At 41.0% G+C, this 13,930-nt stretch overlaps 1 protein-coding gene across 2 annotated transcripts in view; it reads left to right on the top strand.

Moving 5' to 3' along the window:
* The window catches only part of AIG1 (androgen induced 1), a 124,556-nt gene that overhangs the window by 38,032 nt on the left and 72,594 nt on the right, over window positions 1-13,930 (top strand). Inside the window, exon 3 of one of the 2 annotated variants that reach the window (XM_075413904.1) lies at window positions 7,332-7,433. The exons of the other annotated variant lie outside the window; for it this stretch is intronic. Within the exon in view, the coding sequence (XP_075270019.1) occupies window positions 7,332-7,433 (102 nt within the window). The remainder of the gene's footprint in view (window positions 1-7,331; window positions 7,434-13,930) is intronic. 2 annotated transcript variants of the gene reach the window in all.

The raw sequence follows: 13,930 nt of genomic DNA, 5'->3' as shown, positions 1-13,930 counted from the left end.
AATTTATATGTTACATTTGTGTATTAAGGGAGACTGGGAATTAGTTGTAGATGCTTTTCCTACTGTGTTGATAGTAGAATCATAGAATCATAGAATGGTTTCGGTTGGAAGGGACCTGAAAGATCATCTGGTTCCAAACCCCCTGCCGTGGGCAGGGACACCTTCCACTAGACCGGGTTGCTCAGAGCTCCATCCAACCTGGCCTTGAACACTTCCAGGGAGGGGGCATCCACAGCTTCTCTGGGCAACCTGTTCCAGTGTTTCACCACCCTCATGGTGAAGAATTTCTTCCTAATATCTAATCTAAATCTGCCCTCTTTTAGTTTACAGCCGTTCCTCCTTGTCCTATCACTACACACCCTTATGAAAAGTCCCTCTCCATCCTCCCTGTAGGCCCCCTTCAGGTACTAGAACGTTGCACAAAGGTCTCCGTGGAGCCTTCTCCAGGCTGAACAGCCCCAACTCTCTCAGCCTGTCCTCGTAGGAGAGGTGCTCCAGCCCTCTGATCATCTTCATGGCCCTCCTCTGGACCCACTCCAACACATCCATGTCCTTCTTATGTTGGGGGCTCCAGAGCTGGACACAGGACTCCAGGTGGGGTCTCACGAGAGTGGAGTAAAGGGGCAGAATCCCCTCCCTCGACCTGCTGGCCACGCTTCTCTTGATGCAGCCCAGGATACGGTTGGCTTTCTGGGCTGCAAGCGCACATTGCCGGCTCATGTTGAGCTTCTCATCCACCAGTACCCCCAAGTCCTCCTCCTCAGGGCTGCTCTCGAGCCACTCTCCGCCCAGCCTGTTCTTGTGTTTGGGATTGCCCCAACCCACATGCAGGACCTTGCACAAGTGAAGAAGGAGAACGACATCACATTATTTGTCTTGATTTAAAGATTTTAAGTGCCTTTTTCAATCTAGTAGTGTAAGCCTTTACGTGCATCGAGGTGTACCCTCCTTGGCTCTCTCACGCTGCTCAGGATTCACGGATTCCCTCCTGCCACTGTTTTAACTCCGTACTGTTGTCTGTGTGATCCCCCATCCCTTCAGTGTTCCTGACCTTGAAACTTTTCAAGATCTGGGGGAATTTCAGCTTCACCTTGTCTTGGCAATTCTGCGCATTTCTTTCAGGCATTTCTCTTGCCACTGGTAAGCCAGGAATCCCAGCTAGCCATTGCCTGCACTGAAAGTACATTTACGAGCTAGCAGAGACGTGTTGCATACCTGGAGCTAGCTACTTTCCCAAGGGTTTCATAAAGAAAAAACTTCTGTCTTAAACTAACAACCCAAAAAATCCAGAAAATAGTAAGAAATTGCTCTGCTCATTGGACAGATGCCCTCCATTTCCAAAAGTGACCTTCCTGTCGTGAGGGGGAGCAATTGATTACCATGTAAGTGACATTCAGTACACTTCTTACAAAGAAAGCCTAAAAAGGTTGTTTTCATTGTTTCTTCTCCTGGCTACTGGGAGACAAACAGCAGCACTTCATAGCTTAACACTGGTCTCAGCTCATTCCTGAACCCTGATCCTCTCCAGCTGCACCCACACCACCACAGCTACGCCTTGCCAAAGCCTTGGCCAGTGCCTGAGGGACAGAGCCAGCCACTGGGGGCTCTTCTATGGTGGTGGAATTACAGGTAAGAAGAGTTCAGGGCCCAAAAGCAGCAAACGTCTAACTCCGGCCTTGTTCTCTAAAGACCTGTTTATGCGTAAGAGAATAGCCAGTGGAATTTTGGTATGCCGGAGGTGCTAGTTAGAAGGAAGTTATTAACACCAGAGTGTCTGCAGAAATAGTTAAAGTTCCCTCGTTTCCCGTATTCTCTCAACAGCTTCCTCACTACAAAAAAAAAAAAAAAAAAACAAAACAAAAAAGAACAAAAGAAGTTCACGTGCAGACTTTTTCTTTAAGACTCACCCACCTAGCTCTCCATGGAGCATCTCAGTGGTTTCCAGTAGCAACACGAGGGAACCTTGACATATAAAAATTGGACGGATGTGAATAAAATCCTTGTTGGGTTTCTGATGTAACAGCAGTGGTCATGCTTAAGTACTTGTCAGTTACCTTAACATCTAAATTATTTTTATTGCTCAGTGTTTTACACAGGGTGTATTTAGGGAGTAATGCAAATACTAGGGGAACATTTTAAAGCCCACTAACTGTAGTTTTTCCAGAGCAATTCAGCACAATTTTTTCTGTGTTTCCTGCTTACTGAAGCCCTTGAGATGGCTTGTTCTGAAAAACAGATGAGAAAAGAGGTTTCCACTCCCAAGTCAAACAATGATGTGTGAAAAAAAAAATAACAAAATAAAGTATTTCATTTTTAGTACTTCCTAAAAAAGTATTACATGTACACCACCTGGGAAGTCTGACCGTCAACCTCCTCCCACCTTCCAAAGGAGGAGAAAGAACTAGCCCAAGGGCAAACAGTCTCCTTGGGTGGCTTTGCAACAAATCATATCTTGCAAAATCTTTGCAGCAAATCACATTTCTCCAGTGTTGTGTTATGTTGTGTTATGCATTGTGTATCTTCAGGGGCTCAGACAGAACTGACTTGCCAGCCTACCATTTTGTTTAGGAGCATCAAGAAAGAAACATGAACCTCTTTGAAGGACGTAATGACTACAGTTTGCCTATTGCTTTTTTTAATACGACTCTTAAGAGAATGAAATCAGAAATCCACAGAGCAATTTGCTATGCAGTAAAGACTTATTCCATGAAAAGTCTGTGGGCAACACTTCCTAGCCATTTTTTAGTTTAAGTCTCGGGTGCTATTGAAATGCCTGAGAGATCAGGAAGTATCCACTGAAGAAAAATGCTTGCACAGATGTTTTGCAAGTTCATTACCAATTCTCATCTATGGTGGCTGCACTTACCCCTGCTTTATCAGTCCAATGAAGATTTATACTGGGAATAATTTACACTGCTAGAGAAGTGTGAGACACTTCAAAGTCGGAGACTATATCAGTGGTTTAGACTATCACTACTTTTTCCTATTTATTTGACGTAGATCATGAAGTTGATGAGTTTCTGTGGTTAATTAGTGTTTTGTGTGAACTGTGTATGGTTTTATCAATGTTTCTTGTAATTTGTACCAAACGAGGAAGAAGAGATAAAACAGGCATTTCTAGCTGTTTAAGACTGCGTTTAATAGAAATAGGAAGAAGAAAGAAAATTGATATTGTTACATGTAGGAAGAGAAGTTGCTGCCTAAAAAATCACAAACTCTACCAGTGATATTTTGTATCATGTAGCTTTAATAGCTCCGTTTAGTCTGAGTCTGAACTGGCTAGAATGATCTCTTATTCTTTATATTATAAATCTTTTATGTTTTTAAAAACGGTGATACAAAAGAGAGAAAGCCAGGCATACTTTCTTATCTCTGATTTCTCTGTACTGGTACAGTTAAAAGGAAAGCTGATCACCCTTCTTCTCTAGGTCTTCAATATCGCTGATCTGGCATCTTATCCCAGGAAAAGATGTGTAGGCATTTGCCACAGTCTCCTACTTTGTTATTTGACCAGACAGCAAAATAATTCTGTTTCCATAACTGACTCGACCATGCCACAATCTCCCTATTCTAGATTTTGCCCTCATCTGTGGTGATCTGGTGGCTGATGATGGGAACATGAGTGAGCAGTGGTGCATCGCCTCCTGAGCTCTGTTCTCCACGGGGAGTCTTCCCTGTGGTTTCCTTCATTAGCCCTTTTCAAATTCATCTTGTGTGATGCTGTGCTAGTGCTAGATCCCACCTAAAGCCAGTGCCATGCCAATTCATGCTTACTGTGGTCTGCCTTTAATAACACGTTGCTTCTATAAGTAGCGCCTTTAACCCTCAAAGAGGCTCACAAACAATGTATTTATACTCGCAGTTAACCACAGATGTCTGGGGAGATAGCCAGGAAGCTTACCTTGAACTGTACTTAGAAGAAATGTTGTCAAGGTGAAAGGGTTGGGGTTTTTTTTCTTTGTCGTGGGGCCATCCAGGAAATGAGTGAACTGAGCTGTGCAGCCCAGCCAAAACCAAAAACACATAGTGCAGGAAAATAAAGTTCCACTGGGTTCATTCTTCGTTTGCATAACATTTCTTGGTTGGGCTCATGTAAAGCGGTAAATTATGCAGTTCACTGGCTTTCCTCTCTTCGTTTCTCTTTGCTTCCATTTGTGGTGTTTTGATAAAGCCACTTGTCTTCCCTTTTGAATCACCAACCGTTTCCCAATTTGTCATCTAAAATTTTTCCCTTGGCAGTGCCACATGGTCTTCCTATGTCCTCTGAAGCTTCAGAGGCAGAGGACAAAAACTCAGGGAATATCTCCTTAAGTGGGAAAACAGAGTTTTGTTTTCAGCCTTGTTTTTTTCCTGCTACTGTGTATTTGTTTAGCAGTGCTTTAGATGCCAAGCAGTTTCCAAGGTGTACTTGCAAATTTGAGGTTCCCTTTGGTCTGTAATGACCCTAGATAGGATAAGTAGCAAATGAGGGACTCTTCTGTTCATTTACACGTTGCTTAACCTTGCATTTAACCAAGTAATCCTTGTCTTCGGAAAGCTGGCAATCTTAGGAGGCTCCTGTGCGAAGAAGTGTAAGATCAATTGCTGGTGCCTGTTTTCTTCCTTGAATTCCAGGCCTTGAGTTTGTCTAAAGAGAAAGCAGAAGGGTGACATTTGTGCCATTTTGCCTTGGGAACAAAAGAAAACAGAAGTATTTGGCTCCCTGAAAGACATCTGCTGTGTATGAGCAGCCTGTTCAGCCTGGCATGTGAGGGTAGTACCATGACTGTCTCCACAGTAGTGATGACTTGTGCCACAAGGAAGGCAGCACGGGCATAAGAGCTGCAGTTCTGATTGAGCCTTACATAGGCAGTGTGTAGAAGCAGCTCAGCTGTATCGTGGTCTGGCATGGCATGGCCATGTGTGATCTTGGCAAAGCCCAGCCCAAATAAAAGTCTACCAGTACCAAAGTCTAAGCATAGTAGAGGTGTTTTAAAAGTACTAAACCAACAGTTGCTCATTGGTCAAAGTAAACAAATTCAGAAGCAGCCAAGGTAGCTAAGTAACAAGTCTTCATTACATTCTTTTTATCCAAGTCTTTTATTTTTGTAGTTCATTTTTATAGTTTGTTTTAGTTCATAGTGCAATAGTTCATTTTTATAGTTCATTTTATCCAAATGAACTAACTGTAAGGAAAGGTAAGGTGAACCATTCGGACACTGGAAGGGATCTTCCCCGGGGAGCTGCGTTAGTCTCATGTCGGGTTGTCCTCCGGGATAGGTTGGTTCTGTAACACCTTGCGTGTTGCACACTTCCTTTACCTTATGTCTGCCTTGTGACAGTGCTTTGCTAAGCAGCATTTGCCGTCTGTGGCTCCAGATGGTTGCAACCAGCTAGGCTGATCCCATTCCATCCATTGGCTGACTTTGGTTAAGGGACAGATGGCACGTGCCCTCTTTTCTTATCTTTACCTCCTTGGCAAAGTCTATTGTTTTATTCTGCTCCACACAAAAATCATGGGTCAAAACATGCCAGCTGTATTCAGTGTAATAAGGTTCAACCTAATCCTTGGTGATTTTTCTTGCTGTAAGACTTCCTTGGAAAAAAGCATTATCAGTCTTGGTCTTCATGCACCTGAAAATATTTTTTTATATCTCAGTTGGTCTTAGCAGGTTCTCAGAGACCCACTGTGATAATACATGACTTCTAGGAAGCCTACAGAGAAGAGGATACTTTGCTTCCATTTTCCCTGCTGTTCAGCTATGCATATCTTGGCACTTACATGTCAGCAGGTGCGTAAAGAGCTAGGCTGTGCCAATGCCAAGATTGGCCCAGAAGAGAGACTTCTTGTGGGGTACTTCACACTAGCAATATTTTTCGGGCTGTCCATCATAGTCTTTTTTTTTTTTTTCCCTGGCCTCTGTGCACTAGTCAGATAGTCCAAGCTTATTCTGAGCAGGCACTGATAGCTATTGTAACAGATGGACAAGTGTGTTGGAAACCAAGAAACTATGTACTGTATGCACACTGAGGGAACAGTGTACTGGTTCAGGTCATTCACATAACTGTCTGCCCAAAGTCTGCGTGTCTGTGGTTAGAACAAGGTGCCATTGATAGTCTGCAACCTCAATTTTAACTTTCCAAAGTCAGAAGCATATGAAACAACTTATGCCTACACTATCACACACACTAGTCATTTGCTGACCCTGCTGTGATCACCCCGTATTTCTTGCACTTTCTTTTACTGAGCACCCAAATTAGCTGTAAGATCATGGGCCACATCGGTTTGGATGCAACTGAATACTTCCCTGCTCATCTCAGTGAAAGTCCCATCTGTTGTCTCTCATAATTTAAACTTGGACTTGTCGCTACTGTGTAGAGATCCCCTGAAAATGGTCATTTAAAAGCTCCTGGCACAGGTATTGGGTTTTACTGCTGTAAACAATAAGGCTTTTATTACTAGAAAACTAGGACTCAAATTCAAGGTAAGAAAGCAATTATGTTTTATTTAGAAGATTACTTACTTTGTTCTTTCCCCAGCTAAGGTAAGCTAAAATTATTATTTCTGTAAATTTTGTGGTTTTATATTGTCTTTGCTTTTCAGACATCGGGATATCATTAAAGAATTGTGCACACTTTGGCAAAAATTTGTCTCAGTGCAAACTTTATCTGAGCCGTCTGTCCTCAGTGTAGAGGAAGTAATGGCCTTTCTCTGGGCTCCTGGTAAATAGTCTCTGACAAGAACGAAGCCAAATTTCATGTTGTCAGTAGCAAGATATTAGACCTCTTTTCTGTGGATCCCACTCCATGAATTGTGTGCAGAGTAGTTAAGGGGTTAAATATCTTTTTTTTAAACAATGCTGTTTTGGTGGCTGACATGAAGAAGTGCAAAGATGAGTTTATAGGCAATATATACTTTATATACTTCTTTATATACTTCTTTTCAGGAGTAAATGTTTCATATTGATATGTTCTATGATTTGCGAGTGATATTTTACTTGATTTTCCATTTGTTTTCTATCATGTTAGTGGTGAAACTTATTTATGCGCCACATCTGCTATTAAAGTATAGTACTCAGTTGTAATTTGGCCACAGGCATGTAAGTCAAAAAATGAGATTCTTCTGGGCTGAAAGTCAAAAAAAAAAAGAAGAAGGAAAGTTAAAACTCACGCGAATGCAAAGAATAATCCAGATTCACATTGTTGATTAAAGCAGGATTTGGTCAAAGAACAATAATGTTTGCGTCTAGCCATAGATCATTTGCTGAATGCCCCATTTTGCTATATAAAATGTGTAGCTAATTGTTCAGAAGCATGTATTTTAAAATGTCTTGTCTTTTTTTTCTTCTTAGTTTGTTGTGACGATGTTTTGGAGCATCTATATCTATGACAGGGAACTGGTTTACCCAAAGCTGCTTGATAATTTTATACCAGCATGGCTAAATCATGGAATGGTGAGTAAAGTAATGCAAACACTTCCTCGCATAAACAAAAGTGTAAGACACTAATTTCCCTGTGCATGCCTCTGCATACACGTGGAGCTCATCCCCTCGGAAGTGATTGAGGAACATTGTTTGCAAGCAAGAATAACATCTTGCCTTCCTTGACTTCTTGAGTCATATTTGAATCCCTATTAGACTGAAACAGTGGAGTTCTGAACTTGGGTGTCCTACCTCCCACACTAGTTGTGGGGATCGGCTGTTCTCTGTGATAAGGTACCTTTCCCAGAGCAATGTCACCCTGAGCATGAGGAAATTTGATTAAAAGAGACTCTTCTACAGAGCAGAAATTCTGACTTTGACAAATCTTGCGCTAAAATGACAGAAACATTTCATTGAATGATTCTTTATCATTCTACCAAAGTATAATTTGTGATGAAAAAGTTTTGGTTATAGTGCTTGTTCAGAAAATCTCACTATGCTTTTTAGATTTGTACGTTTTTAGAAAAATAAAAAAAATAATTACCCATTTCTCAAGTACACCAAACTTGTGCAGCAGAACCTGTATCTGAGTATCTTCAAGAACATGGAATTATATACATCAACGCAAAGTTTCCAAATTGCTGCACTGGTAATCATAAAAGTAGTTTTCTGAGAAGAAATCTGACCTTTTCGTCCCACTCTGGTATGTCAGGTCTGACATTCTTTCTCTCATCTGTATGCTTAAATGCTAAGGGAAAGATAAGGACACACTGTGCCATCAGGTACATACTACTGCTTAGGCAGCATTTGAAGCTGAAAAGCATCATGTTTGCTTCTCTGCTTGCATCTGTGCAAAATGTTTCATTATCACTTTGTTTTCCATATCAAGGCATGGCAAACCATTTGGCACTTCTCAGGGTGTGGGTACTGTATCACCACAGTAGATCAAGATTTGTCCACTACTGCTGGGCCTGATAAATTGGTCCTTTGTGGGGTGGGGCAGATGGCAAAGCTATTTATTTCTTCCAGAAATTGTGTGTTAAAGAAGCAGCATGAGAGTTACTGCTGACAAGAGGAGCATCAGCTTCTTCTGGATACTGTACTGTTTTACGATGTTTTGAAAGGAACGGTGTGACAGTATGTGTGTGTAGAGCTGAGGAAAGAGTCTGATGAATCTGCTGTGTTTGTTCAGACTGTCCTCCTTTGAGTTTTGACATTACAAACTGAACACTTGCAGATGCTGCCAAGCCATACATACATTGATTTTTTTCCCCACACCACACCAGTGCCAGCTCTGATGACATTTCTTCCAGGTGACGTTCACCATACTGAAAGTGCTTAACCTATAACATTTTTCATGAACATATATTGTGAAGGAGTTGACAAAAAACAGCCCTATGAATTCAGGAAGTCTCTGTACCAGAACTAAAATACAGTTCAAGCTCATGTTGCTCTGTAGAAATGTGTATGTACTGAAATATTTGAAGATGGCTTTTGTTTGAGATTTTTGGACATAATAGAGTTTGCTGAAATGAATTGCGTGCAAGCCTCTTAGATTATTTTTTTCCAATTTGAAATATTGTAGAAGGCATTTTTGAAAGTCTTTTGTAAAGGAATTGTTTGCTGTGCCAGTCTCCATTTATCCAAGTGTTTCTTTAGCTTGGTCACAGAGAAAGCTTATGGCTGTTGGGCTTTTCACCACCTTTCAGTCTGATTCCTTCTGATGTTTTAGCCATCAGATTATCCTCACCAGCTTTCATAATAATTAATTCTGATGCATTTCCCATCGTAATATGAATGCTAGCACCTCACTTAGTAGTAGTTATAATTTTGACGTGGCAGATTTTAGAGAATATAATAGAAGTCTCCTTGGTGAAAGGGTTGGACCTCTGGAAATACAGTTTTAGAAAAACAGGGATCCCTAGCTATCATTTTCTACTGAAATAAACATTTATTCTCATCTTTTCCTGCACATTTTGACAGCAGCTGTGCACATTCAGTGATAATTTTTCTGAATGCAGGGGTGGCTATGCTGGAAGCTAACCTTGTACCACAAAACACACACACGAGATTCATCACCCTCGGCAGAGTGAAATCTGTCAGTGAGAAGTGGGTCCTGTTGCTACTGCAGCATTGCTGATGAGTCCCTCTTCTCTGTGAGCTTCCCTCACGGTGCCTAGTGCAGCTCCTAAGGATCTGAGCTCAAATGTTACTTCGCCTAGTGAACACTCTGTCCAGGTTTTTTCACAGCAGTTTCCCTAAACATGTGTTTATCACAAAAAAAGCCACAAAAAATGGAAAATGTAAAACCAGACATTTTCCACAGTAAAAAGATTCCCAGATTTAACTGAAAAGTCATATTTTCAAAAGTTTCTGACAGATGTTTTGTGACCAGCTGTAACAACTTGCTCAACTGTCAACATCAGCCTGCAAAATCCACACATAGAAAAGGAATGAAAAGTCATGAAATCTGGCTGTAAAAAAAGCAATCATATTTCCATCAGTAATATAGGCATGTATAAAAATATTTGAGAGTATTCATACTTTAGAAACATTTTAAGGGGCGATCTGAAGGCTGTATGAGGAAATTGTTTGAGGGCATGGTCCAATTCGGTGCGTTAGCCCAAGCAGAAGTGGTTTGGGCAGTAGTGTCTGCTGCTTTGTTATGATAATTATATATATTATAATTATATATATTATAATTATTTATAATACTTAGTTCTCATCTCCCTTTTTCTTCTCCCTCTTTACCATCCCTTCTCTGCAGTTACAATGCTGTCTATAATTAAAAAAACTATTTCCTTGAATACATAGTAATGTCTTGCTAATACTCGGAGATACCACTTTTTCATAGCAACACTTTTTCAACATTTAAAAAATTCCAAATTATAAAAGAAATTCCTCTCTGGAAATGGAAAACATAAAGGAAAAGGGAAATGAACCTCAGGGCTATGCAATCCCATTATCAATTCAGTCCTAATATTGTTTTGTAGAAACAGAGGGAGGCTTATCATTGTGCGCAAAGATAAAAGCCACGAATTTTTTACCATAAAATTGCGTATAGTGTCAAGAACTGTATTTCTGTTTTATATATATATATATATACACACACACACACATGCCGTAACAGTTAAAAATATAATTTCTGTCTACAGAAAAATCTGTGTAGTAAAAGGGGCCTTGTGGTAGCAGATGGTACCTCGTACGTACGGATTCATACACCTGTGAAAGGCATCACTAATAGAGTTGTACTGTGCTGTAAAACTGATATATTTCATCATCTCAGTCAGTTGATTCACCCATAACCAATGGTGTCAATATGACTTAAGAAATGATCAGGGAAAATCAGTGGCAGTGTTGCTGTCCTTGCAGGACAAGGATTTCATCTCTGTTTATTATGTGAAGGAGCACATCTCAGTAGCTGAGGTTAAGCTTCTGTCAGTAGAAATAACTACCTGTCTAAAGAGAGCTGTTGGAGAACATTGCTATGTTTCAGCCTTGGTCTGTTTCTGAAGTGTCAAGTTCACTTTCTGTATTTATTAGTTATGCAGATAAATTCGTCTTTGCTGGCTGCAATTTTAGTTGCCAAATTACTGAAGTCTTCCATCAAAGATGTCATTCATGTTCCTGAGACTGTCCTGCACCTGAGATCTGTATCAACCCTTAATTCCACAGGCATATTTTCCATGGGAAATACTCTTTCCCATTTTCTGATGTCTGTCTGTCTGATCTCTATCACTATTAGCATTTTTTAATTAAAGGCTAACCTTTCATGTTTAAAGCTGGGGTGTCATAGTTCTAGGATTTTTATCGGCTCATTCATTGCACCTTTTTGTGTTGGGACTGGACAGGATGATGCATGGATAAGATTTGTTTCCAGAAGATACATTCTCTTCATTATTAGCACAGACTATAAAACTAGAGGTTGCCCATATTCTAACTGATGCCCACATAAACAGATCTGTAGATTGAATTAATTTAAGCTTGAGCAGTGCTGATTTTGAGCCAGGTTACGTGGCAGGACTGCGTGCAGTATCTGTCCAAGTTAGCATACCATTTCAGCGAGAGTCCTTCTTTGTTTTTCACAAACACTGTCCCAAATTATTTTTAAAAACATGAATTTTGTTTGTGACAAGGAAAGTAAAATGCAGAGGTAGAAGGAGAGGTCAGGGAAGGGCAGAGGGAAATATGCTCTGCCTCTGCGGAGTTGGGAAATTGATTATTGTATGGGTTCTGTGCCACTGCAATCTATATGAGCTCTTCCAGTTGCATACGCTATTCTTTCTATGCTGCTTTGGGGAAACAAAGGCGTTCCTAGAAAGACATAGCCTCTGTCCTTGTGTTCAAGAGAATGCACAAGAACTGGGGGAAATAGCAGACAAAGACAAGTTATGGAGAGGAAGGAGCCTGCCCAAGTGATATGTCTCTACTTACTTCACAAGTTGGCTCTCTTTTCTTCATGCTGGCTGCTCAGCTGAAAAGCTCAGCCCACCGGAGAGTGGTGCGGAGTCCCTCCGGCCATCTCTCCGATTGTTGTGCTTCCTGGCTGACTTGTCTTAGACCCAGTGGCCTTGGCTTATTTGTTCCTTTGTTTTGCTGGTGGAAAGCTTTTTTCCTTGATAATTTGACAAGGAGGAAAACAGAAAAGCCATACAAAGATGAAAATTCATGGTAACCTGACATATAAAGATTGGAAGGTCCAAAACTGGTGAGTTTTTCTACGAGCCCATCTCTCCATCATTAGTTGGGTCAGTTGCTGCACAGTGCTTGCTCTGATGTACAAACAAGGAGATGTCCTTTCTTTCAGCAAAGCATTTCCATCTAGCATGTTGCCCTAAAAATCCTTTCAGAAATGACTCATCTGAAACAGTGCATTGTACTTCTTGAGGGTGCTTTCCTAATACAGCAGCATCCTGTGTATGGGCTGGTTTTGTACAACCTTGGTAATGCCTCATGCTTATGTCTTAAAGATACTTACCCTCTTCTGAGATTTGTTTCTAAATCCAATTTAAGTCTTTCAAGGATATGCCAACTCAAGTGCTCTTCTTAATTTATCTATAATATTGTCGTAAGTTAGGGGTGAATAAAATCTTCAGTGCTTCAGGAAGGAGTTCCCACTTACTACATAACTTGCAAAGTTTTCTAATAAAGATCAGGGAAAATCTGTAATTTAATTTCCAACAGAATACCCACTACTGCACGGCTGTTAGTTAAATATCTCTCTGATGGAAGGAATAGCAAATGAAGTTGGTTGCCTGGGGACTCAGAGTATTTGCAAAACCCATGAAAATAATGTTGTTGGATTTGTACACTTGTTGCGTGTTCATGCTGCAGCTACGAGGCTCCGTCTGGTATCTCTCCTCATTATCTGCCAGTTCCACCACTGGAGCATGAATACAGTAGTATCAATTAACCCTTGCTCTGGGGAGAAAAACAGCGGCACCTCAAAAGATTTTTTTGATTTCTGTTACTTATGTGAAGGGCTTGGAAATAAGTAGTGTGTCAAAACCTGTGATAGCATAGCACCTGAGAATTGAGAGAGGCTGCTAGATAAAGAAGACCGAATTATCAGAGTGGCATCCTCTGGGAGCATTGGGAAACCCCCTTTACCTAATGCAGTGATAGCACAGTAGTTTTTGTGGAGTAGGAAGCTGGCCTTAACTATGTTACGTCTCTGCCAGAGGAGACTGGTCAGGGTAAGGTGAAGACAGCTTTATAACTGAACACAGGTGCCAAAAATTTCTGATTATTTGCTATTTCCAGTAATCTAGAGACAACACACACACAGGCTCCTCCTGGTACAGTCGAGCCAGCGTGTAGTAATGAGGGACCTTTTCTAAAATATTGTTGAGTACTTAGTAACGGCTAAACATGCCAGCCTGATTCTGGTCGTGAGCATTGCAAATGAGAAGTATGAGAGCTGAAATGCACAGATGAGATCTTTTACTGAAATTTTGCCTCCTTATGTTGACAAGGTCACGTAACTCGGTCTGTTAGCACTGAGGATGAGAACATGTAGTGTCGACACTAAGTCGTGGGAGTGACTACAAAAGGAGGGGAGAAGGGGAGAGAGTGAGAGTGAGACCACAGAAAAAGAGGTTAGGGAAGGATAGTTGGATGAGAGGAAAAGACAGGCAGGAGGAAAGAGATGAATCAAAAAGTCAGCTGATGCTGTTCCAACTCCTACCTAGAAGAAAGGAGAGAAAAAAACCAAAACAGATGAGGCAAGTGAATAAAAAAGGAGCCACAGAATAATGTAGACAAGCTGGAAGAGACTAAAAATGCTAAAGAGGACCTGGAGGAGGAGAAGGATGAGGAAAGGGGAAGGAAGGAAGGAAGGAAGGAAATAATGGAAAGTAAGAAAGAGGAAATGAAGAGTGTGTTTTCTTACCATATCTTTCTATCGCTTCCCTGGGAAAACTTCCCTGAGATCTGTTAATTGGAGGAGTCGAGAGCAAGGAGATGGCTTATTGATGCTACTGTGAGAGGAGGGGAATTGCTTTTGTTGCTGTTGGACAAAGGTTTACAGG

The sequence above is a fragment of the Opisthocomus hoazin genome, chromosome 2 (genome assembly GCF_030867145.1).
Source record: "Opisthocomus hoazin isolate bOpiHoa1 chromosome 2, bOpiHoa1.hap1, whole genome shotgun sequence".
NCBI lineage: Eukaryota > Metazoa > Chordata > Aves > Opisthocomiformes > Opisthocomidae > Opisthocomus > Opisthocomus hoazin.
This window is presented reverse-complemented; position numbering and strand designations above follow the sequence as displayed.